Below are 25,541 nucleotides of genomic sequence, written 5' to 3' on the forward strand. Positions count from 1 at the left end.
CCAGGGCCCCTGGCCCACTCCTCACACCCCTCTGTCCTCCCAGCTGGCCCTCGGCATAGCCAGCACATCTGGGCAGTGCCAGCGGGGTCACTGCCCGCTTCCTCCCATGGTGCCTGCCATCTCCTGACCTTCACAAAGCCGGTTTTCATCTGTCGCCTCGACTTCCCCTCGGCGGGGAGGCACCACTCTTTTCCGGCCTCAAAATAGTTTCCTGAAGTCAGTGTTGACTTCTCACTGTCTTCTTGCACAGAAATCTTTTCCAAGAGGCGCTGGGGTCCAGAAGCGGGACAGATGGTCCCTTTCTTTTTATAACATGGCCAGTCTTTTGAAGTGAAGAACTATAAACACAAGTTTTGCCTTCAGCAGATGTTCTGTGGGCACAACAAGTATCACTTTGTGCTCTTCAGCAACTGCGAGCTGTGGTAGCTGAGGGGAGACTGAAATTGGGCAGAGCGTCAATGTGTGTTCAGGGGCCCCGGGGCCCTGGCATGATGGGCCCTCTTTGGTCTGGACCTCGTCCTTATGCTCGGCCAGTTCCAGGTCTCGACTTCCTGGGAGCGGTGTCTGCTCCCCTTCCCTGAGCCCGAGGACCACCCAGCCCTAGAGCCACCTGTGCGGTGGTTGTTTTTGAAGGGCTGGCTGACTAGCTGAGTCCTGTGCAGCTCTCCCACCTAATCCTGAGACCAGGACTAAAGGGTTCAGAGGTTGTGGGTTGGGGTGGGTGCTCTTTAAAAGAGCATGCTTCAGTTTGATCGCTTTTTTCTTTGCGCGATTTACCATATGGTTGTCTGGTCCCCAAGGTTGTACTGGCTGATTCAGGCCAGAATGGCTGGTCAGACATATCTGTTGAGCTCCCAAGGAGCTGGTGGCTGTGCTAGATGTTGGCTGAAAGCCAGTTCCCAGAGCTGCACCCTGGTGGCTCCATTGGTGACAGAGATATGAAAAGTGTTAGCCACTCAATAGTGTCCAACTCTGCGACTCCGTAGACTGTAGCCCATGATGCTCCTCTGTCCATGGAATTCTCCAGGGAAGAATACTAGAATGGGTTGCCATTCCCTTCTCCAGGGAATCTTCCAGACCCAGAGATTGAACCCAGGTCTCCTGCAGTGCAGGTAGATTCTTTACTGTCTGAACCACCAGGGACAGAGGTATGAGGTGTCAGTAACTACGTCTAGATGGATGTGTGGCTATTTAGTAGATTTCAAAAATTTTGCTCATTTAAAAGGGCATAAGCTCAATTAATAGACCTCGTTAACTTCAAAGATGTATCATCTTTGGCCAGAATTGGTTCTTTCATAGGATGATGGGCTCCATTAACTTTATTGCACTGGCAATACTTTGTATAAGGCATGGGAGATGTAGCAACAGGAAAGTCTGCCTGACTCCCAAGTTCCAGTCGCTTCTGTGGTGGTCAGCGAATGCCCTGTCTGTGGCTCCCCTAAAATGCCCATGTGTCGCGAGGATTAACTTTGGGACTTAAGTCCACCTGTCCAGTCACCCATCCATTACATGACACTTTTGGAGATGAGGAAAGAACCCAAGAATCATCAGTCTATATTGAGAAATATCAGACGCATGACTCGTAGAGACATAAGACAGCCACTGTGGGACTTGCCCATCCCTGACTCCAAACATACCTAGTGACCGTACAGGTTGCAACCCGAAGCTTCAAGGTGCGGTGTGTTGGAATGGGGTGGGCGTCAGAGGCAGGTAGTTTTGGTTGACTTCCTTCTTATTCTACCACTTATGCTTGGGTCTTGATTATATACCCAGACTTTGATTTTCCACCTATGATCTACTTCACAGGACCACTGCAAGGATTACATAAACACAGAGTGAATAGGTAATAAAATGTTGGCTCCCCACTCTGTGCCCTTCTGGAAGACAAGGGTACCTCTGTCAGCACTGGCCACCAGCCCCCTGGAATGGTGGTCCCTGACACACAGCCCGAGACCACCTGGCTGGTCCAGCCTTACAGCCTGGGTTGGTGTCATTACCACAAACACCCAGAGGGAGGCCACATGGCTACTTCTCTGCCTTCTGGGATGAATGACCTGAAATTAGGAATTCTGGAGTCCCTGCTCACACCAAAAAAACCTCACCTCGTAAATAACTGTTGCTGGGTCTAAGAAGGTAATGAATTTCTCCATATAGAAGAAAGACTGAAAATACAGGATTTATTTTTGCATCAGTCAGAATTTCTGAAAGCTGTCTGTTCAAAGGGCCAGATGGTCTGAGAGCCTTCAGAGTCACCACTTGGTGGTTCCTAAATGTAGGGGCCTGTGAGGTCCTTGGCAACAGGTCCTGGGGTTTGAACAAGAGGAAGACATCCTGGGTGTGTGAACTGGGCCACTATTTTGGCTCTTAAAGATTCTCTGGACTGTAATGGACCAATGTGGCTGGCCACTAAAGGTGTTCATGTTTCTAGGAGGGAGCTGCGCTCTTTAAATGGGCCTCAACTTACTGAAATAACCACAATATAACAGAAGTTTTGAAAGCCCCCAAGTTAAAAGCAAAGCCCCAAACCACCCAATATTTGTAGAGACCTGGAGGATGGGGCTAGGCTTAGGAACATTAAGCAGGCACTTCTAGGACAAGCCCCAGCCACGGGAGTGACGGGATGAGGGCCCTGGAGCCCACATTACAGAATTTGCCCCTCTGCTTGTTGGGCAATGTTTCTTCTCCATCAGTCCACATTCCTAGGGCCACCACAGACATTGCCCACATGCTGGTATCATGATTTGGCCCCCATTTAAGCATGTGGCAACTTGTCCCTCCCCTTCCTCTCATTCAGGCCTGGTGGAGCTGCCAGCCAGCACGGCACTCCTGTGGGCTGTGTGTGCCAGGCAGTGTGTGCCCCTCTGGGTGGGTCCTGGAGAGGCACAGTGTTCAAACCCAGTGCATCCAGGCAGACGCTGGGCCTGACTCTAAGTGGTGTTCAGTCTGCAGGGAGAGAGAAGCTTCTAGAGAGAACTCCTAGTAGCAGAGGTTCCTAGTGGCTGGGGGTGGTCACAGGGAATTTGCTAGAGGCGGTTCCTTGTCATATCTTGGTGACACCTCTGAACTTCAGTTTCCCCACCTGTAACTGAGAGGGTGGTGGGTTTCTAAATGACCTTTAAGATAATATCCTACGCTGACATTCACTATCCTGGGGGAGGGGCAGAGGGTGGAAAGGAGGGGGATAGAGTGTTGCTTGGGAGTAAATTCCCACCAAAGGAGGGGCAGGTGATGAGTGCTTGGGGGAGAGCACAGCTGTGAGTTGGGTGTGGAGAGGCTGGGCTGAGATACATCTAACCCTTAGTCTCCAGAGGAAATAATTTTGAAAACTCAGTGGAAAGCTTGCTGCTACAGCCAAGACTGGGGGCAAAAGGGTATAGGAAAGGGGAGCTCTATAAAGAGGAATGATCTATAAACCCAACCTTGATGAGAAAGAGGAGGGAAGAGACCCTAAAGATTTGGTGGAGTGGACAGGAGGATTTTTGTGAGGTTGTTTTTCCTTTTCTCTTAACTTGGAAGTTGGAGTGTGTGTGTGTGCCTGGGTGTGTATGAGTGTGTTTTATACAAATAAATCATGATTGTTACAGAAAAGTTAGACTATGTGCAGTGTGATGCTCAGGACCATGGGGGTGACCGTTGCCTGGTGTCCCTTTAAGAGGTGCTTCAACAAGCTGGAGCATGATTAGGGAGGACTCCAGCATGGTAAAGGACCAAAGGACCCATAGGATGAACTGCTGAGGTCACTGGAGGTATTTGTAGAAAAGGAAATTCTGCCACCATCACAAATCTGAAGGACTGTCATGGAGAACAGGAGCCAGCTTTGCTCTGATGGGCCCAGAGGGCAGACCATGGAAGTTACAGGAAGACAGCTCTTGACCATTTAACATCATAAACCATCTAGCTGTGAGTGGCCGCAGCTTAGTCCCCAGCGGTGGAGGGAAAATTCTTGCTTCTGCTGGATGGCTCTGAGATCCCTCCCAGCATGAAGGTTCTACAGAAATAAAAAATTAACCCCAAATATGGATGATTCTAACAGTGGAAAATACAGACAGTGCTCAGCTGACAAGGAATAGAGTGAGTGGCTTAAAGTTAAACTGGTAAAAATGCTAATAGTAAATCAATGAAAAAGCTCAAGTAAGTATCAAGCATTGAAAATCACGCGGTTACATTGTAACTGTCAAGTAAGTAACTTTGCTGTGGTGAGGGGCTACCCTTTCCATTTGCCAGCTCCACTGATATATATGGCCTGTTACAGACTGAATCGTGTCCCGCTGCTGCTGGGTTGCTTCAGTCATATCCAACTCTATGCGACCCTATGGACAGTAGCCCGCTAGGCTCCTCTGTCCATGGCATTCTCCAGGTAAGAATACTGGAGTGGGTTGCCGTGTTCTCCTCCAGGGGATCTTCCTGACTCAGGGATTAAACCCGAGTCTCTTACGTCTCCTGCATTGACAGGCAGGTTCTTTACTACTAGTGCCACCTGGGAAGGCCCTTCTTCCCCAAATTGTTATGTTGAAACCCTAACCCTCAGTGTGAATATATTTAGAGATAGGGCCTTTGAGGCGGTATTTAAGGTTAAGTGAGAGCATAGGATAGAGCTCTAATCCAATATGACTTTATAAGAAGAGGTTCCAGGAGCCCATGCATAGAGGAAAGTCCATATGTGGACACTGAGAAGATGGCCATTTGCAAGCCACAGAGAGAGGTTTCGCTAGAAAATCTGTGGGCACCCTGAGTTTGGATTTTCAGCCTTCAGGACTGTGGGAAAATTAACTTCTGTTGAGTCAGTCTATAGTATTCTGTAATGCAGGCCTGATCTAACTAACATATAGCCCATGACATTGGTCCTGCAGAAAGTGGTAAAAAAAAACCTAATAGGTGTTTGCCTGGGATGTATGTTAGGCCTGGGTCTAAGACACTGAGCCATGAGAGTATTGAGTGGTCACTGGAAGAGGGGAGGAAAAGGCAGTGAGAAGCCAGTGGGCAAAACAAGATGGTCCACGGTGCTGTACTTGGTCATCCAAAACCCTGCAGGGAGAGCTACAAGGCGAAGGACATTCTGGAGCTGCACTGAAAATGCTTGGGCTTCCCTCTAAGATACATGTTTTTAAAGAGAGTTACACTAAGAAATCAGGCAATGACAACAGTTTCAATAGGTGGCAACATTTTGGCCATTGTTTTCTTCAAGCAATTGACATGATGTTTTGTGTTCCTAACCTACTATGCTTGTATTATTTTCACATTTTCAATTTCTAGAATAATAAGCATGCTCCTGAATGGAATGTAGTTGTAATGGAATCATTTTTTGTTGAGCCAGGTTTGTGCCACAGTCTCACAGTTTGGAGTACTGATACCTCCCCATCCCTGGGGAAGAGGCAGCAGGCACGCCAGACCTGCCCAGCTCTCCCCTTCTTGAAACTCATCTCTAACCTTGAAAACTGAACTAAAAAGCCCTAGGGGCCAGCCCGACAGGACATGCCTTTCCTAGCAGGATGGCACATGTTGGTTGTTTGAATAGTGATCAGGCCACAGGAAACTTGCCATTAACGTCTGTTACGATAGGAGAGAGAAATGTTTACCAAGACTTCCTGGATCCTGAGTGTGCATCAGTTTCTCAGTTGGAAGCTGATGACCCCAAAGTGCTTCCTTCCGGGAGGAAAGCCTCCAAAGACCAATAGGTCTTCACCTTGTAAGACCAGAACAGCCACAGGGACTGAGGAATTGAACTTGCCCAAGATCATGGACCCTTACTGTGCCATCACTGATGAGGAGAGGTAAAGAGAACTTCTGGGAAGCCCGAGCAAAGTCCGGGCTTTCTGGACTTTATGTTTCAAGGGTTCAGAGAATGAATTTCATGGGTGTAAATCAGCATAAACCACTAGTTGAACCTGTCCTTGATCAGGATGGGCGCTGAGAACCATTTGGGTAGATGTGTGTATGTGTGTGTGTGTGTGTGTGTGTGTAAGTCTGTGGAACTGAAGTCATGATTTCTGGGTTCCTGGCGCTTATTTCAGGCCTTCTTCCTAAGAGCTGGTGTCTGTGGAACTACCTGCCTTCCGCTTGCCTCCTCTGAATCATTTCAACTGCTTTTAAAGGCTCAGTCCACATTGACCTCTCTTTTCCAGCCTCTTAGCTCTTATTACTGCCCCCCGCCCCCCGCCCTCCTCCAAGTGGAATTCAGGGTCTTCCAGGGAGACCTCCATCCCTCCAAGCACCCAACATGGTGTTTGAAACCTTGTGGACATGATCACAGGACCTCAGGCTCAGCAGGAGCCGAGACCTTCACGGGGCATGCCTCTTGTGCCTGGGAGAAGCCAAGTGTGGACTCGGCACACAGTAGGTACCTAATACTACACACACATTGTTGTTGTTCAGTTGCTAAGTCCTGTCTGACTCTTTTGCAACCCCATGGACTGTAGCCCGCCAGACTTCTCTGTCCATGGCATTCCCCAGAATACTGGAGAGGGTTGCCGTTTCCTTCTCCAGGGGATCTTTCTGACCCAGGGATCAAATCTGAGTCTCCTGCACTGGCGGGCGGATTCTTTACCTCCGAGCCAGCAACCTCCTAGTTGCTCGATAAATGCCTAGTGGTGAGGTAGGGAGGGAAGTAACATGGCTGGAGCCTGTCAGTGGCTTCTGAGTGTCAGTGATGCAGAACCTAGTGGTCATTCCTGCTTGGTGTCTGCTTGGGTCACACCTTCCGAGAGAAGACAGGGCTCGGGACCCTGGCAGCTGGCTTCCTGCTGTGGATCACCATCCTCTTCTGAAATCCCAGGAATGGAAATGTTTCCTCCCTTGGCTCCCACTTGAAGAGCCTCCCCCACCACCCCATTCCAGTTGCTGTCTGGACTCCTCTCGCCCTGCCTGTCAGACAGTTAGGGCCAGAGTGGGATTTCTGAACTGGAAGATGCTCAGTGGAGATTTGGGGCTGAAAGCCCACGTACCACTCCTGGTTCACTGAGAAGGCGCCCAGGACACATCACTCTGCTTGTGCTCTGTTGAGCAGTGGGACCCCGAGAGGGACAAACGCAGGCTGGGGCTCAGGGCCCACCTCCTGCTCCAAGCATGACACCATCGCTGGGTGGTCTGACCGCTGTGCTGCATTTTCCACTTGCCTGGTTCATTTATTGTCAAATGATCTGTTAACAAAACCGTTAAGCCCTGGACAATCCTCCAATTAATGATTCACAAATCCCTTGAGGACAGAGCCCTATGAAGGCAGGAGGGCCTTCTGTGGCAGGCTGGGGGCAGGAGAGGAGGAAAGACCTCATGGAGATGAGATGGACTTTCAGATTCCATAGGCTCTGAGACACTTATTTCCTGGGGGAGCGTGTGTGTTGGGGTGGGGGCTGGAAAGGGGAAAGTTATCATGATGGCAGGACTGTGGGTTTGGTTCCAGGTCTGTGTTGAGTGTTGTGTCAGTCAGAGCTGGGAGAATGCTTTGGACAACATTGCTTTAAAAATAACGGAGATCCTGAGCCAAAGGTGCTTCAGACAGCGTTCCCTGTCCCACCCCCGAGCATTCTTTAGAATTTATAGTAGTGGTAGTAATAACAACAGCTAACATTATTGCAAGCATACTATGTGCCAGGCACCGTGTTTAGGCTCTACATACATTGTTAAATCCTTAAAGCAGATCTAAGAAGATGGCACTGTTATTATCTCTGTGTTACAGATAACTTAGAGGCTTAGAGATACCAGGTTTCTAGCCAAGTTCATTGGGTTAATGGGTAGTGGAATTTGAATTCCACCCAAGCAGTCTGGTGCAGGACCTGGGCTTCTGGCCACCTTTCGCGCTGCCAGCCACATGCTCCTCACCCCCCTTCACCTACAGCCTTAGTTGCTTTGTCTGCAGGAGTGACATAATTATATTTGTCCCATCTATTGATATGGCTATGGGGGAGGACCCCTGCAGTGCCTTGGGCACCCCCAATATCAAGCTGAACGTCAAAGGATGCTGAGAGCCCCTGTGGGTCATTAGGAGGAGTCCTCCCAAGACAAATAGCTCCTGGAATTAGGAGGAGGTTCCCAGCAACAGGCTGGTTCCCTCTGGTTGTTATGGTGATGGTAGGGGATTGTAAAATGTTACAATGAGAGAAGGCAATTTTCTCTTGTACAAAGTGGACCTCTGAGAACTAGGTGCTTCAAACATCATGATGTTAACATAATCTCCTAAGACTCTGGAAGGCAAACTGGTCTTTACTTTCTCACATTCCCCTGGGTTCCTAAAAGGCCACGGACACTGAAGGATGGTCCTGTACCATCATCATAGGAAACACTTTTATATGTAATTACAAAGGGCTAGGCACTTTTCACTTTCATGCATTGGAGAAGGAAATGGCAACCCACTCCAGTATTCTTGCCTAGAGAATCCCAGGGATGGGGGAGCCTGGTGGGCTGCCATCTATGGGGTCGCACAGAGTCGGACACGACTGAAGCAACTTAGCAGCAGCAGCAGGCACTATCCTAAGGGCTTTATGTAAAATAAATTGCTTAATTCTCACAACCATAAGAAGCAGATTCTATTTTTTATCCCCCTTTTACAGATGAAGAAACTGAGGCAGAGTTTCAGTTCCCATATGCTCTGGGGTAAGGATTAATATTTTGGTGGAGATGCTTGGCTACAGGAGGAGCTTTGAAACAGATGGACTTCTGTTCCCAGAAGTATGGGGCAGGGATGGGGGGACCAGGCAGCTACAGAATGAAGTCTCACATAGACTTCGCTGCATGCCTTGATCCTCAAGTACTAACCTGTTTTCACCATACAAAGGGAGGAGGCGGCTGCAGAGAAGTCACGGAACCTCGCTGGATAATTCCCATCCCAGTGTTGTGTGCTTCATTCCTCTAACTCTTCACCGTTTAGTGCCAGGTACTGGCTTGGAAACTGGGGTGGAATGGGGTGGAGTCTGTGCTGGCCCCCAACCCAGGACCTCATAGTCTAGTTGGGAAAATGACCCAGAAACAGGCAAACTGTATCATAAGTGCTCAGCCAAGGCTCAGAGCAGAGCTGGACAGGAGAGAACCCAGACTGTGGAATGGATACAGGGCAGCCTGCTAGCAAAGCGATGAGAGACGGTGAGAGATGAAGCTGGGAGGCAGGCAGGCAGGAGCTGGATGCTGGAGCACCGTGTCAAGGGTGGGGCTATGTCCTGAGAGCAGTGGGGCCATTGCAGGCATTCGGCAGGGAGTAACAGAACCAGACTTGTGTTTTGAAATGATCACTTTGGCTGCGGCAGGGACCCTGGACAGGAGGGGTTGTACTGTTGAGGCCACTGATGCAGTCCTGGAGTGATGTTGGCCTGAAAGGAGGGTGTGGAGACCGAGAGGAGAGGACCAATTTAGAGGAGGCAGACTCAAAGGAGTTTCCAGACTCAGCGCATAAGGGCATAAGGAAGACCATGGATTTGGACTCTGAACTCCTGCATGGATTCAAGGTGTCATTTCTGAGACAGAGATAGGAAGAGCAGGTCTGTGGCAAGGTGATGTCAGTTGGGACATTTGTGCCTCTGGGCTAACTGTGTGTGGGCAGACAGCTTTATCCTGCATCCCCGGCTTCTTCTAGAATCTGTTATTAAGGGAGTGGATTGCCCTAGTGTGTCAGAGGCTGGTGCGGGGAGAGATGAGATCGATGCTGAACGCCAGGGCTGGGGGAGAGGAGGGTGACTCATCCCACTCCCTTTTAGGGATGGGGACACAGCATTCCCGGTAAGCAGCTTGACCAGGGACTGGCAGCCCCGTGAACAAGCTTGGGCTTCTTCTATCTCCTCTGCACTGGGGCGGAGGCCCTGCTTTCTGTGTCTTTGCCAGCTTCTCTCTCTGCTAAAATCCCCAAAGCTGGGGCCTATGTCAGCAGGAGCTACTGGGTTGGTGGTAAGTGGGCACAGTGCTCTGTACGGTCAAGCCTGTGATCTCATTCACTTCTGCTCTCTGCCTGATGGTTGTACTGTCATCCCATTTTCAAGATGAGGCAGGGAAGCCTCAGGGAGGCTAGGAGTCTTGCTGCAGTCACACAGCTGTCCACTCTGCCTCCAAGTCCCTTTCCTGGATCCTGTCTTTGCCCCTTGTGGAGGCTGGGGCAACTGCTGTCCAAATAGAAGGTGGCAGAGCTCCATGGTGTGGAGGTTCAGAGGCAAGGGTGAAATGGGAGGAGATGCAAAACCCATAGGAAGGGGCTGCCCACACACCTATTACAGGACTCCCCAACCCTGAGCACCCTCATGGCCCTTCACCTGGGGCCTATGAAATCTAAAGTCAAAAGAGATAAGCCTCTTCACTTCTGGTCAACTTGGACTTTGCTTTTTGGTCCAGAAGCCAGAGGGGACAGTTGCAGCCTGGCTTCTCTCTCTGCGGACATGCAGATGAAATTACAATAGCCTTTCTGCAGCTCGCCACTAGGCCCAGTGTTTGGGGCTTTCAGGGGTCTCTGGTCACCCTCCTGGCCACCAGAAGTCCTTCATGGAAGAAGGTAGGGGCTAGAAAGAATGACAGCAGTAGCCTGCACCTCTGCGGTGACACACACATAGCTGGGTTCACATGGTACGGGTGCAGGGACACCGGACTTTCCGGATTCACAAGGTCTGATGCTGGTCACCACCTCTGCCCGCGGATCAGCTCAGGGGTGCAACGCAGCAAGACCAACAAATGGCTCAGGGATTTCCTAACAGGATTCGAGTAGAACTAAATCTTCATCCCCCCCTTATCACTTTGCACACATAAAATTTAATTAGCTTTCAATATATAATCTTAAAAAAAAAGAAAAGAAATCCTACAGATTCCTCCCACCCCAAATTGTTCTTCGAGAAAGAAAGGTTTATCTCAAGTTTCTTAAGAAAAAATCTATAGGCACACAATGCATTGAAATAACATTCATTACAGGGAGCTGCATGCAAACTGGCTTCTCTAGTCAGAGATGAGAGACAATCGCTTGACCTATTGCAAATCAAAAAGCATTTCCACACCACCTGTATTTTTCAACTGGTTAAGTTTTAAATGAAAGCCCCAACACCCTTTCTGGGAAGGCGCAGTAACAGAGCCCCAACTGAAATTTCAACTCAGTCGATGGGAAGATAATTACAAGAAACAAAATGTGAAATTTAAAATCAGGGCACTAATGAAGTCTAAAAATACCAGTGGCCCATCCTTTTGGCTGGCAAGACCTGTTCTTCATGGAGGGGATCTTTTCGTAATTACTCAGCTCCGCGAGAGACCAGGTTGTCACGTCAAACAATAGTAGGAAAAATCGTGGGACTTTAATGAGCTAGATCTCAAGGAGTTCTATGGTGGATCTTATTATAATGCCCGGAAAGCTTTCAGACAGAGAACAGGAGAAAAGGAAAGTTCTTTTTTTTTAAAGTAGAGTTCTGACTAGTGTTGATGTTCTCATGCGGGGCCTCCTGGTTCCTGCTCGGAGCCAGCTGCCTGTCATTTAGGAGTGTGAAATCAATTGGACTTCGGGGATGTAAAATCCCTAGGGGCAAAATTAAAAGTGACCCAAATCCAAACCCACGTGGGCTTGTCAGGAAGATGATTCTCACACAGCAAGTTTCAAAGATTTGGTTTCAAAATTCGGGTTTCTTATTTTAAAAAATATGCAGTTGTTTGACATTAGATCTGACAGATAAATTATACCTTTAGCAATAAAGGCTTTTAAGATTAGAAATGAAAGGAGAAATTACCTTAAAAAAAGAAAGAAAGAAAGAACAAAACCCACCCAGGCTTGAGCTGGGAGGCATTTGTGCAGGCTTCATCGTCTTTCTTTGCTGCAAATACCGGGGGGAGAAATCAGCTGACGAGGGCCGTAAATAGAGAAGCGAGTTCAATGTAATTTCCGGGGAAACAGCCAGCTCACTGGAGAACTATGGAAGTTGGTGTGATGGACAGGTCACCAGGTCACCAGCTGGAGCTGGGAGAATCTACTTGGCTCCCCAGAAGTTGGGGCTGTGAACGCTTTCTAGGCCCACAGCATCCCCAGGCCTGGCACAGAATTCACACCATAGTGGCTGGAAGAGCAAACCCCACCAGGGGTTTCCTCCTTCCTGTCTGTGGGCTCAGGCCCATGATAGAGGATGGTTCGTGCTGTCTGACCCCACCTGATGTTACAGGTGTGGCTCTGCAGGGCCTGCAGGCCCAGCGTGAACAGGAGCTCAGCAGGGACCTTCCTTGACCACCTATATCTTCATGATCTTATGAACTCAGATGCCTAATGGTGATCAGATGTGCCTACGCCTGGCAGCTTCAGGGGGCGGGATATGGGGTGGATCCCAGCTCTATGTTAAGCCCTAAACCAGGAACCGGTCCTGTCTGGGCCAGTTTACCTTGTTGCACAGAACCAACACCTTTTCCTGGGGGGATGCCTGAAATTGGCAAGGCAGCAAGAACTTCATCGGTTCTAGGAGCTTCCCTGGGATGGGGTGAGGGCGGGGTGGACACACCCTCCTCCCCCTACCTGATGGGAGAAGATAGTCTCCCATCTTCTCAGGCCTTGGCACAGCCTTGGGAGCAGCCGGACACCCAGTACCCAGTGCGTCACAGTTGGTGGTATGTAAACTGTGGGTACATTTTTTTTTTCAAAGGGAGAGGGAGCTTAACCAAAACAATTCAAACAAACAAACAAAAAATAAAAAAACAATATAGTCAATTTTTAAAAAATATCTTAAACAAAGCAAGAGTTTACCAAAATTTAGATGTAATTTTCTCATTTAAAACTAGTGCTGATTTTCAAAACAAAGGCAGTCCGGACTCAATCAGATTGGGAATTAAACCCGACAGAGATCTAGACACGGCTTTGTTGTTCGGATGCTTGACAAGGCCTAGAAATTGCTCGCAGGGATAAAGACAGAGATTCAGGAGGGCAGGCTGGATGAGAATGGCTGGTTGGAGCCCTTACTCTGCTAAGACTCTGGTCTGCAGCCCCCCTCCCCATCTCAGGGTTCGTAAGTTGGGAGGCTGAGGCGTCTCGCTCGAGGTTCACACTTCTAGACCATCTACTTCTCTTTCAGAGGGAGCCTGGAAGCCCAGCAGGGCAGATCACCCATTATGCACCCTCTTGTCCACACCTGGGTCCAGGCCTGGTTGCCCTGCCTTTCCACTCAGCAGGAGTGGACCTTGAGGGGATGGGCAAGTCCAGGGGTATGTAAGCTCCCTGCCCCCGTCCCCCCAACTCAGCTGCAGCCTCAGGTCCTCCCAGATGCTCTGCATCCTGACTGCTGGACCCCTCAGTCTGGTCAAGAGTGAGGCTGGTTTGCTGACACCCTCTGCTCTAAGCCTTGGGCCGGGGCCCAGCCTCAAACCACATCCTGGTGTCTTCCCTCCTCTGGCTCTGTTCTCAAGGATCTGGAATGAAAACGGGTCCTGGGGAAGGGGGTTAAATGAAGGTCAAGGCTGGAGGTGCTCTTTCTTGGGGTCTCACAGAACCACCCATGAGTTCTTGAAACCAAACATTTAGCTGCCTCAGGATGGGCCAGGGAGGTGGCGGGGGGCGGGGGGGGGGTCTTGTGGGCCTCACTTCACACCCCTGAGCTGCTCTCATCCAACGCACAGCAATGGGTACTTTTCTGGGGATGGGAGGATGGGCACATGGCCAATTCATGTTCTGACTGTCCTTGAGTGGAAAACGGAGAAGGCCCCCAAAGGGACTGTTCTAGGGGGACCTAAGAGGAGGCTTCCTGCTCATGCTGCCTGTGGCCTGGCCTTGGGTCAGATGGGAGAATGGGCCGGGGCTCGGGCTGAAGGTGGAAGGCCCTGTACTCGGCAGGCTCTCCCCGCCCTCCTCTGCTTGCCTACCCACGTTTCCCTGCCTTCCTTGTCCTGCCCTCCACTTTCCCCTCTGCCTCCCAGTCTAAGACCCAGCTGTCCCAGGCGGGAGGCCCCGGTGCAGCCTGGATTGAAGCAGTGGAGGACTGCTGGGGAGCTGGGCACCAGGAACCAGGCTCCTGTGCACGCTGTGGTGGTGACCACACACGGGGGCACAGGTGCGGGCACGCAGGAGCACGTGGGCTGCAGGACTTACCTTTGGGGTGCCCAGGGTCCGTGAACTCATACTTCCCCACGCCAATGGTCCGCAGCATCTGTAGCCCGTGGGCCGATTCTGACGTGGGGGGCCCGTTGGTGGCCGGGGCCACGCTGGGAAGAGTGGCAGACGGCTGGGCCGGCAGCGGTGGAGGCAGCAGGGGCCCTGCCATGTGGCCGTTGCCCACGGCGGTGGGTCCCGGGCGGGCCACCTGCCCGACGCCAGGCAGTGTGGAGACAGCCAGGGGCTGTGGGCTGGCATACAGGGCCTGGGCGGGCATGTTGACCACCACGCTGCTCAGTGGCTGGGAGGGCGGCTGTGGGAGTGAGTAGTGGCCTGGCATCAGCGGGAGCTGGGGCCCCACGTGGGGAGGCAGTGAGGGGGTCACCCCGATGACCGGGGCCTGGACGTTCACCGCTGGGCTGAAGGTGGGAGGCTGGGCCACTCCATAGGAGTGTGAGATCAGGGCAGGCTGGCTCCCGGCGGCCACCGTGGTCACCCACGGCCCTGTGCCTGCAAGGGAAATGGGAGAGATGTCATCTGCCGGTTATACAATTCACTCAGCAAACAGCGACCGACGGCCTCCAGCCCTGGGCCGAGTGCTGGGGTCAGAGAGGTGAGCAAGGAGCCTGTGTCCTTAGAGCTCACAGACTAGGAATCTGTGATTAGATGAAGCCCTGCTGGGTCGGCCCTCACTAGCTGAGTGATCTTAGGCAAAGCCTTCCGTGAGTAGATTCCTCATCTGCCAACTTCACAGAGTTGCTGTGAGCAATGAGAAGACACACAGAATGAGGCACCTGATTTTGATAATGAGAGAGGCTGGAGAAAACTAGAAGCTGACAAGTGTCCGTGAAGCAGTGCCAGCAAAATTCTAGAATGGGTTGCTAAGGGGGCTTGTTTCCAAGCCTGTGGAATAGGAGGTGGTGTCACTGTGAGCTAATCTGGTGTCTTAAGGATAAGGCATGCCTTCTGACACTCAGTCCTCTGCAGGACTAGTAAGGGAGCCTGGAAAAACACATCAGAACTTCAGAGCACAGTTGGTGAAACCTTGGATAACTCCATGGTGAACATATAGAGAGGTAGAGCCACAGAAGTGATTGACTCATGAGCCGGCTAATGGCCCAGAGGATGCTGGAGACGTAAAGGGAGGTCTCTAGTGATGGGCTCACCTTTTCTATCAGTTATTTGGATGATGGAATGGAAGACATATGACCAAGTCTGCAGGTGACATCATGTTGGAAGGGTTAGGTACAGGTCAGCAATATAAGCAGGAAAAGATGCTAAGAGTCATACGGGAAGATATGGATATGGTCTTGCTCTTGGGTCCCCCACATCCAGCTGCTTAAGCCAGACTGTGAGGAAAAAGACAGAATAGCCACCTGCACAGCCTTGGGGTCTTACTGTTGAGAGAGCATATGATGTGGTTACCCACAGAGCAGAAGTGAGGTGAGGCTGCAATCATCAAGGTAGAGGGGTTGAGTGAAGGAGGGGCTGCAGACCACTCGTGGGTTCTGTGTGTTGGGTTCTGAGGGATGCAAAGAGAGGAACAATGCCGAGGAAGGTGAAGGGACTGGGCTTGAGGGCATGGCTGAAGGATTCAGGGCGTTCTTCCTGCAGAAGACTTGGAGGGGGATGAATGGGGGTCTTTAGATATCTGTAAGGCTGTGGTGTGAATGGCTAAGCTCACATGTTTTGTGTATCCCAAGGGGAGGCCTGGGATCAATGGGAGATAACAGGGAAGGTTTTTGTTATGGTTGGAGCTGTCCAAAGAAGGCCTGAGATGCTATAGGAGGCGGTAAACCCCCATTTCCCAGTGAGTGGAACCTCTCTCAGTTCTCAAATAACTGTTGGCAAAGCAAGACCTCACTGGATGGATGACTTTGGAAATTTATGAATCAGAGTACTGAGGTTTGGGAATAACTAACCAAGATAACTTAAAGCAGATTCAGAGTCACTCCTATGTCATTCTCTCTCCCTTGTTCTTCCCAGTATTTTCTTGAGCAACAGAGAAAGGGATGGAGACACAGCCTAGGGAATCACATACAGTCACACCCTCCCTGTGCCTCCTCCCTGTCCCTGATGCAGCCTGAGGTCCGGGCCGCTGCAGGCCGTGGGTCAGGACCTGCTGAGGAGCTGGGCCACCCAGGAGGGCTCGGACACCTCCCCCCGCCCCAGCCAGAGGGTAGGTGTCTCCGTCCACCCTGAAGTACACACCTGGATTGTCGCTCTCCCTCATCTGTTTGGAGGGCGGCTCATCAGTGTCCCAAGGCGTGGACTGATTGATGGGCGTCTGCCCCCACCGGATGCTGGTCGTGAGTCCCTGGGACTGATTGTCTGCTTTGGAGATTCCGGGGGCCTGGAAAGAAGCAGAGCAGGGGGGTGAGCACCCATCGCCTGGCAAGAGTCCTGCCCCGGTGCCCAACCCCCAGCAGTCTCCAGAGGCAAAGACCGAGCCCTGCATCCAGTCCCTCAAGGGAAGCGCAGGGTGTCTTGGTTCAGTAGCAGCAGCCGTGGCCTCAGCTAAGCTCCTGGCCTCCAGAACACCCAGCCTAACCTGGTGCCTCCCCCATCACCTGAGCTATCAGAAAGGAACGAGAGCCTTGTATTGTGAGAAATAAACTTCCCCCAGTCCTTGGGTCATTAATAAACCACATCAATCATGATGGGCAGGTGTTGAGCACCAACTGTATACTCAGTCCTGGCCCAGGAGCATCATGTGCCCAGCCTCTGACTTGTGAGAGGACGACCTTTCGAGGCATTACCGCCAGGCCCCATCCCGCCTCCACACCAGCCTTCAAGGCCCCCAGCATCCCCCTCCACAGAGGAGGCGTGGAAAGGTGAGGACTGGGGCCCCTGGGAGGACAGCGCAGGTCCTGACACCAGGTCAGAAGGCAGAGAGCATCTTCTCTGGGACCCTCAGCTCCTCCCTATGGAAAGCAGATAGGCTCTCTGCCCCAGGATCTCATTTACTAATTCACGTATTTAATGAGAAAACCAACCTCAAGGCAGAAACAAACACTGGGACAGCATTAGTCTCCCTGAGCTAACACTTTACCATGGAATATTATATAGTCAATAAAAATCATGCTTACTCCCTAAGGAGATGGCAAAATGCTTCCACGATAAAGTTGAATGAGAAAAGCAGAATATAAATGACACACATATAACCTCACTGGGTAAAATAATATGTGCAGGAGGGAAAAATCCAGGGGTGGATTAATAAAGAAAAATAGTAGCAGGAATGTCTTTCTTGGGTGAAGGGATTAAGCGACACTTTTATTCCTTTGTCTACACCTCTGTATTTGCCAAATTGTTTACTATGGCCATTCCCAGTATTTATAAATCATGATATTTATAATAAACACACAAAAAAATCCAAAAGACACATTGGAGAGCCTCGTACTGGGACGTGACGGGTGAGTCTCAACAGAGAGAGTTCCAGGAGGACTGACCAGAGCTTGTACGAGGGTAGCCAGAGCCCAGCCAGGTTGGGGGTAAAGTGTGACGTGGGGTTCGAGCAGACAGTCACCCACTGGGGACAGTCACAGGAGGCCAAAGGGGCCTCCAGGGACACCTGCAGGCCTCTCTCAAGTGAGGCCACCGCGCTCTGGACTCCTGCTGGAAGCTGACTCAGTGACCCAGCTGGCGGGGTGGAAGGAGGCAGCGCCCCCTTGTGGGCATCTCTGAGCAGCGAGGCTTTCCTCGCCAGGAAGCCGCGAAGAGTCCAGGCAGGTGGGAGGGTGGACGGACTTAGCTGGGCTCTGATGCCTAATGCAGATGACAAACAGCGCCTGCATCAGGGCCTGCTGGGAGGAGCGGAGCGCATCCTATTAGGACCGTAGGCTGCGCTGAGCTAATTGCATTAGGCAGCACTTTATCTCTGGGCTGCGTTTCAGATGCTTTGGTTCTGTGAACAGCGCAGGAAACAAAGGAAAAGAGTGAATCTCCCGAGGGAGAAACAATTCTGCGGACAAGCTTCCTTATCAGAGGGAGGCCTCTGCCCCATTTCTGTCTGCGGGACAGATGGGAGCTTAGGGTAGGCTAGGGGCTTCGGGATTTAGCCGCCCTCACCAATAGTCTTAGGGAATTTAGGAAACAATAGCTTGGCATCTGCAGCGTCTTTACATAGACGGCTTTCCCCCGTGTCCTGTCTGCAGCACCCTATTTCCAGGCTCTGGGGGTGCCGTAGGCTCAGAGGTGCAGAGGTTGCTTCCCTCATAATAAGAGGCATCTGGACCGGGGCGAGGGGAAGGAGCCAGTGTGATGTCCTGTTGGGGGCCCTGTTTTGGGGTTGAAATTTGAATGTGGAGTCCCCTGGCCTTCTCTCCAGTCCCCTCCTTCACTGGCAATACAACAACCCTTTCTGTCAGTAGGGGGCGCCACAGCCCCCTCTGTGAGGTCTGGAATTCCTGGAGGCCTCCCAGGCTAGAGGCAGGTTTGGTTTTCCAGGTCCTCCTGCAGCCGCCCTTTGTCTTCCAATGAATCAGTATCCATGGCCCCAGCCTGGTTAACTCGACGGGACGGGGAAGGGCTTTGTGGACCTGGAGCCCCGCACCTGGTCCTTAGAGGCTTCCACCGCTGCCAGGAGGGGTGGCTGGGGTCTCCTCCTTAAGAGTGGGTAAGTGAAAAAGTAAAAGTCACTCAGTCAGTTCTTTGCAACCCCAGAGGCCCTCCTGGGTTCTCTGTCCTTGGAATTCTCCAGGCAAGAATAGTGCAATGGGTTGCTATTCCCTTCTCCAAAAGATCTTCCCGAGCCAGGGATCAAACCTGGTTCTCCTGCATTGCAGGCAGATTCTCTACCATCTGAGCCACCAGGGAGTGGGCAACCAGACTGTAAAGCTTCAGGAGTTCCTGCTGGTCTCTTGTGCCTTTGCTGGTCATCTGGTTTGCTCTTCAGTTAACTGGGCTCCTGCTCTGTGGTCGACCCTGCCCAAGGCACCAGGGACACGCTGTGGCTGAGACTCAGCCCTACCCTCGGGGGTCTGCTCCCCGCTACACCATCTGTGACCCAAGACACACTCCAGAAGGAAGCTGGGGGTGTGGGGCGGGCCCAGGGCACTGGCACAATTGAGCTGTGGCTACAACAGGTCTGCTGTCTGCCTGTGTCTTTCATGACTCTCACAAGCGAGTTCTTACCTACAAGAAAGAGGTTGTGCTGGAGAAGGAAAACAGCCTATTTTTTTTTCTTTTCTTTAGGAAAGACAAATAAGGACACTCATTCTGCTTGGCACTAGCAACTTCTGAAGCTATGAGCAATGTGCAGTTCAGGACTTTTTATTTATTTTATTGAATAAATGAACATTCCCTCCTTCACTCCCTCCAGAAAAATACACACAGGCGAGGCTCTTTGCGGAGGCGGCTGGACGCCCAGGTGATGAAGAATGCGGCAGCTGGTGATGTGAGTCAGCTTGGCTGACCGGAGCCCCGTCCTTCTGCAGTGGGGCTTCAGGCCCAAGGTAGACTCGAGGTCCCCAGGCTCTGGAGGTTTCTGGGGGACCATGTGCGGGTCTGCACGTCCAGCTCTGAACTCCAAAGGCCAGGCCTTCTTGAGTTTCACTTCTCCTCGCCAGGGGCTCCACCCCAAGAAGGCATAGACACCGGCCAGGAGACCAGCCTGGGTGAGGGTCGAGGAGAGGAAGGCAGGGTGAGGGAGCCTCCCTTCTCCCCCTCTGCTGCCATCACCGAGGACATCGCCGACCTTTCCCCAGTGTTCCTGGCCTTGCTCCCACGACATGATGGCCCTTGGCACAGAGGCGGGCAAGGAGAGCCCTCCTCCTGCCTGGTGCCTCCACGTGGCCCTCTCTGCCCATCATTGGCCGAGCAGGCTTCTCTCTGCTTCTCTTTAATGAGATGCTAATGGGATGCATCATTAACACAGCAGCTTTTAAACCCTGAGCTCTTGTAAATTTTCAAAGGTCACATTTTTACGGTGGCTGACAGCATCCTGCTTCTTTCAGTGGCTGAAGAACACTGAGGAGCCCCATCCTTTATGGTTGCAGCTCTCTGTGAGGGGCATGGAGGGCTGAGGCGCCCGCTGGTTGGGGAGCTGGGAACCTCCACCTGCAACAAGCCCCCCCTCCTACAGAGCTGCCCTGGGGCCCTTGTTCCACTTAGGGCCGCAGGTGGTGAAGATGCCTGGTAGCGGGGGTGGGCGAGGGGCTGACCCCGCTGGAGGGGCAGCCATGCCTTACCTTCCAGGAACATCATTTGCTCACCAGGCTGCACACTTGTGAACCTACAACAGCCTCGACAGGCTGCCTCTGCTGATCTGTCCATCCAAAGGGGGCCCTTTTTTTCTGCTTTGCCCAAAGGTGCCATAGAGGCCAGCAGCATCCCAGGTGGTCAAGGAAATTTGAAAGATGATGAAATGGGACTCTCTGGGGCCTTGCCACGCCTTACTTGTTCTCACCCCTTGTCCCACGCACATGATGGTCACAGCCTCGAAATGCTGCCCTTCAGGGCCCGCACTGATCTGCACTGTCTGGTGGGCTCCAGAATGGCAGGGATCCACACAGGTGCTCGGCCCAGCTCCTGCCAGCCTGGTGCCCAGGGAAGGCAGGGTCTCTGAGCTATAGTGTTGGCCAGCGGTAGGGTTGTTCATCACTGTTGATTCACAAATGCATGTAGGTATGGCCTGGCCTACACTTCGGGAGAGAGAATAATGGGAGTAACAGAAAAGAGATGTGCAATGGCAGAGTGGGAGACACTGGGACATTTAACTGCGGAGATGTCGTTTTCAGACTGTGGGGGCCGCTTGTGTTATGACCCCAACACTTGCCCTGGCTGCTGCTTGGAAGGTCTAATGCCCCCTCTGCTGACCTCCTGGCCCAGTGCTTGAGTATAATAGGAGATGTGGGGGCTGAGGTTGACTCCTGCCCCTGTTGGGCTGGGGAAGAAGCCAGAACTCAGCTTTTCCCACTATTCACCCAAGGACATCAGGAGCGGGTGAACCAATGAAGCCCAGAAGTTAGGGAGAGCTGATGTTGGACCACGAAAACTAGGCGGAATTCAACAAGGCTGACAATTTTGGCTGAATTTGCCACCAAAGGAGCCCAGAGCTGCGGGTGCATGTCCAGTCTAGATATAGCGGACAGAGCTCCAGGGACCACTTCTGGGGCTCATGTGGGCTTCCTCCCGGAGGAATGATAGTACCGGTGTCCAAGTCCTTCTCCTGCCCATGAACCTGCCTCCACAGACTGGAAGCTGCGAGTCTCAGTGCTCTTGTGGCTTGTGTGTTGTGACAGCGCGGGCAGGGACTGCCATCTGCTGAGCGTCCCTGAGAACAGCCGCCCCATCTTCACAGCAGTGAGACTGTTCCCCCAGGGGAGCCCAGCGTCCCCCAGCCCTCACCTCGCTTTAATCCCTCAGACCACACTCCAGTGCTCCCTCTGGGCCTGAAGCACCACTGGACACCAAGGTGTACCCCAGCCGGCGGGGATTGGGGGTGGGAAATGGCCTTAGTTAAAACGGAAGTGGCAGGGCGGAAGGTAGTGGGAAGCCCGCGGCTGGCCGCACTCTGAGCTTCACCCACAGCTGCGTTTTTAATCTCATGTGCTAAGTTGTTTCAGTCATGTCAGACTCTTTGCGACCCCATGGACTGTCACCACCAGGCTCCTCTGTCCATGGGATTCTCCAGGCACGAATACTGGAGTGGGTTGCCATTTCTACCTCCAAGGGATCTTCCTGACCTTTCTCCAGGGTCAGGACTTTCCTGGATCTTCCTGATCTTCCAGGTTTGTTCAGGGATCCAGCCTCCCTCTCTTATGTCTCCTGCATTGGCAGGCGGGTTCTTTACCACTAGCGCCACCTGGGAAGCCCTTTTATCTCATGGCTCCCCATAATCCTCACCTAATTTGGGAAAGAGAGTCTTTGGTGAGACACTCATACAACCCCTGGTTCTGAATTCTAGGGACCCTTCTGACAAGGAACTGCTGATGTGGCCTGAGCCCTGCAGTGGGCCTTTGACTTTTTTTTTTTTTTTCCCCTGACTGCTTTTTGAACGCCCCTATCTTGCCCCCATCTTGAGGTGGAAGCCAGAACACATTCTCTGCCAGCTTCCCTTGGGGCTGGAGCACAGGCTTGTGCCCAGCTGCTCAGACACCCTGGAGTGTGATTTTAGTCTAGGGGTGCTGGGCGGTATGAGGAAGCCAGCCCAGCTCCGAGTTCACGCTCTGCAGTGGTGGTGGCAGAGGCACATGGGTCTGGGAGCACACAGGGTCTGGTGTCCTGGGCCCAGCATCAGTGACGAGTGCTCTCATTTCCTTCTCCCTCTGGAGGGTCCTCAGACTCCTCTTGTGGGTTCCCACAGGCTGCCAGCAGATGTGAACGCTCAGGCATCCCTGAGCACCAAGCCCAGATTGTCCTAGGAATCACCTACCACCGACTGCCAGCTCCAGGACCCAGCATAGCTGGGTAGCCTGCTCCCTGCAAAGAGTGGACATTTCACCTCCTTTTCAGCATCCCTCCCCCTGCAAGGCATTTAGGGGCTTCATGGTGCCCAGGTCCACCCATGGGGACTAATGGAGACTAGTTTTTGGTAAACTTATTCAGACTGGGGTGTTGGGAACTTCCTGGGGCCCTCGAACTATAAAGGTGCCCAGGAAGACAATCCTTATGTAATTGTGGAAATTCAGGCTGGGGGTAGGGGAGAGATAATTTGGTGTCTGAATTTTTTAGATTATAGTTCAGGGGTTTAGACCTAGATGGCTGGCTTTCTAGGACTTGCAGATTATTTATGAGAGCACCGCTTCTAAGATCAGATAGGTAGAGCATTGACCACCTCGATGGCAGGGGCCCTCTGACTCATGTGAGTGCATGTAGGAAGATCCTGCGTGTGGTGGGGTTGAAAATGCGGGCCTCTGGATCCCACCTTCAGAACTTCTGATTCCGTAGATCTGGGCTGAAGGACCCTCAAATGTGGCTCCCTAACAAGCCTGCCGGGTGATACGGTCTGTCAGCCTCACTCTGGTGGAGGCAACAGCAGTCTTGATGTTCAAGTTCCCAGACCCCTATGCCCCAGTGTGGGGGAACTTAGGGGCTGGTGCCGCTGGGCAGGTCACAACTGGGATAGGTTTTGGGGTCTTGCTTATGCGGCTCATGGGAGCCAGACAGGTGACACTGTTTTCATGGACTGCTGTTCACAGCCTAGGTTTCAAGGGGTCAGAAAAACGCATTGACAGATACCAATGCTATAAGTTGGTGACCTCTGGGAAGAGCAAATGACACTTATGAGTCTCTCAGTTCTCATTTCAAGATCGCTACCACACTACAAACAAGAAAATAACCACAGTTAAATCCCCTCTTGGGGCCAGAGGAGGCTCTCCTGAACCCCTCCTGCCCTCATTAACCAGCTTGCCCTCTCTGGCCCCCTGAACCCAGGCTGTGCCCGTGGCATCCCCCTCAGAGAAGCACCATAATGCGCTCGGGGCCCGATGAAATTTCTAATAATACTAACCAATGATGTGTTAAATTGAGACACTTCTGGCTCGCATGCCGGAAACTGCACGATGGTTTAAAGGACCAGTGCTTACCTTTCTCTATCAATTTGCTGCTAAATTACTGCTTTCGGAGCAACTTACAGAAAAGTAATTCTTTATTTAAATTTTAATTTCAAACTTGTCATTTTAAATATATATTCAGATTCCAATCATATTACTGAATATGATGATGTCTCTGGAGGGCAAGCGTTGCTGCAAGGAGCTGGGTGGGAGCAGAGGACGTCATGGGGGAAGGAGGAAGGAGGAAGGGAGCTCAGAAAGGAGGTAACCACTCTGGGGGGCACTGGGGTGAAGGCATCCTTGTGTTGGGGTGGAGACAGAACTGCAGAGGCTAGTGGTCAGACTGTAACCTGGCCTTATGACCCCAGGAAAATACTTTATGTTGAAACCATCAACTGCTTCCTGTGCCCTCTGTCTCTTGCTGGACCACCCTGAGGAGCCAATCAACCATAATGGCTTGGATCACATTTATTGAGTGCCTCCTGGTGGCTCAGATGGTAAGGAGTCTGCCTAATTTGTCTGCAATGCAGGAGACCTGGGTTCAATCCCTGGGGTCAGGAAGATCTCCTGCAGTAGGAAATGGGAACCCACTCCAGTATTCCTGCCTGGAGAATCTCCTGGACAGAGGAGCCTGATGGGCTACAGTCTATGGCACTGCAAAGAGTCGAACACCACTGAGCAACTAACATTAACACAGACTCCCACATACCAGGCATGGGCATGATGTGAGCTCTTTCCTGAGGAAATCTGTGTTCTTATGTTCATTTTACAGATGAGAGTAAGAAGACCCAGAGAACTCCAGGGACAGCAGAGCCTGTTCTGTGCTAAGTCCCTGGGCAGTGCTGTGTGATGGCCAGAGTGTGCCTCGGTCACCTCTCTCCAGACCGCGCTGCTGTGGTTGACAGCTCCATGAATGGGTTTAGTCATATCAAGGCCGTGTCCACACTACCCTGTTGGGGTCGCCCATAGAATCCCTCCTCTGGTGTCCGCAGGTATGCCAGCCGGGGCTTCTCCTTCCCCCACTGTGTCCAGCCCAAGTGGGCCTCCTGCTCTGACAACACCCTGGGGCCAGGGAGCCAGTGAACTTGAACGTCAGGACTGTCCTTGCCCTCCCAAAGTGAAGTCCCTGGACTGCATCAGCTGGTAGGCTTGTTAAAGAGCCACATTTTGGGGTCCCCTGCCCTAGCCCTTCTGAATCAGAAGCTAGCCTTCCATCACTTCTCCCACTCAGTCAGACCCCCTAGACTCTAACCCACCACCAATGTGTTCTGCCAACCCCTGCCAGTGAGGTCCTGGCCCCTCCAATGAGGCCAGTTCTTCCGTATCAGACCAGGGCAGCGCAAACTGATACCTCCACCCTTTCCCAAAGTTGTCAATGCATGGCCTCCCTTCACATTTCCTCTTGCTTCAGCATCTACACCCCGTCTCCCTCCTTTTCCATCAGCCCCTTCCCCCCTTTTCCATCAGCCCCTTCCCCTTGGCTTTCCATCACAAGCACTGAAAAATCCTTATTTACCACTTCACCTGCCATTTCAGCATCCATCTGCCTTCCCCATCCCCTTTTGCGGTTACCCCTTCCTTGGGATTCAGGACAGCTGGTACTCACTCCAGTTACCCTCAGTTTTCACTTCCTTACCTCTTCCCAGCCCTGCACTTCAGGGAAATCATTCCCTCCCCTTTTAAAAAATATTTATTTGGCTGCATTGGGTCTTAGTTGCAGCCTGCGGGATCGCAAACTTCTCTCTAGTTACAGCCAGGAGGCTCAGTAGTTGCAGCACACAGGCTTCGTTGCCCTACGGCAGGTGGGATCTTAGCTCCCCAACCAGGGATTGAACCCATGTCCCCTGCACTGGAAGGTGGATTCTTAACGACTAGACCACCAGGGAGGTCCTGAAACCACCCCCTTTCAATGGACAGTCACCTCCTGATGCCAAGCCCCGTAGCATCTCTTCGTGTTCTCTCTCTGATTCCTAACACCAGCTTCCTCCTCCTTCCTTCTGGAGCCACTTCCCTTGGGTTTCCTGTAGCAGTGCTTTTCC

The 25,541-nt window shown here is 52.0% G+C and overlaps 1 protein-coding gene across 3 annotated transcripts in view; it reads right to left on the reverse strand.

Annotated features, from left to right (window-relative positions):
- The window catches only part of KLHL29 (kelch like family member 29), a 331,050-nt gene that overhangs the window by 55,750 nt on the left and 249,759 nt on the right, over window positions 1–25,541 (reverse strand). For all 3 annotated transcript variants that reach the window (XM_019970638.2, XM_019970640.2, XM_019970637.2), the window contains 2 exons: window positions 16,220–16,361; window positions 14,006–14,518 (listed from right to left, as the gene is read on the reverse strand). In XM_019970638.2, coding sequence (XP_019826197.2) covers window positions 14,006–14,518; window positions 16,220–16,361 — 655 coding nt within the window. The remainder of the gene's footprint in view (window positions 1–14,005; window positions 14,519–16,219; window positions 16,362–25,541) is intronic.

This window comes from Bos indicus, chromosome 11 (assembly GCF_029378745.1).
Source record: "Bos indicus isolate NIAB-ARS_2022 breed Sahiwal x Tharparkar chromosome 11, NIAB-ARS_B.indTharparkar_mat_pri_1.0, whole genome shotgun sequence".
Taxonomy (NCBI): Eukaryota; Metazoa; Chordata; class Mammalia; order Artiodactyla; family Bovidae; genus Bos; species Bos indicus.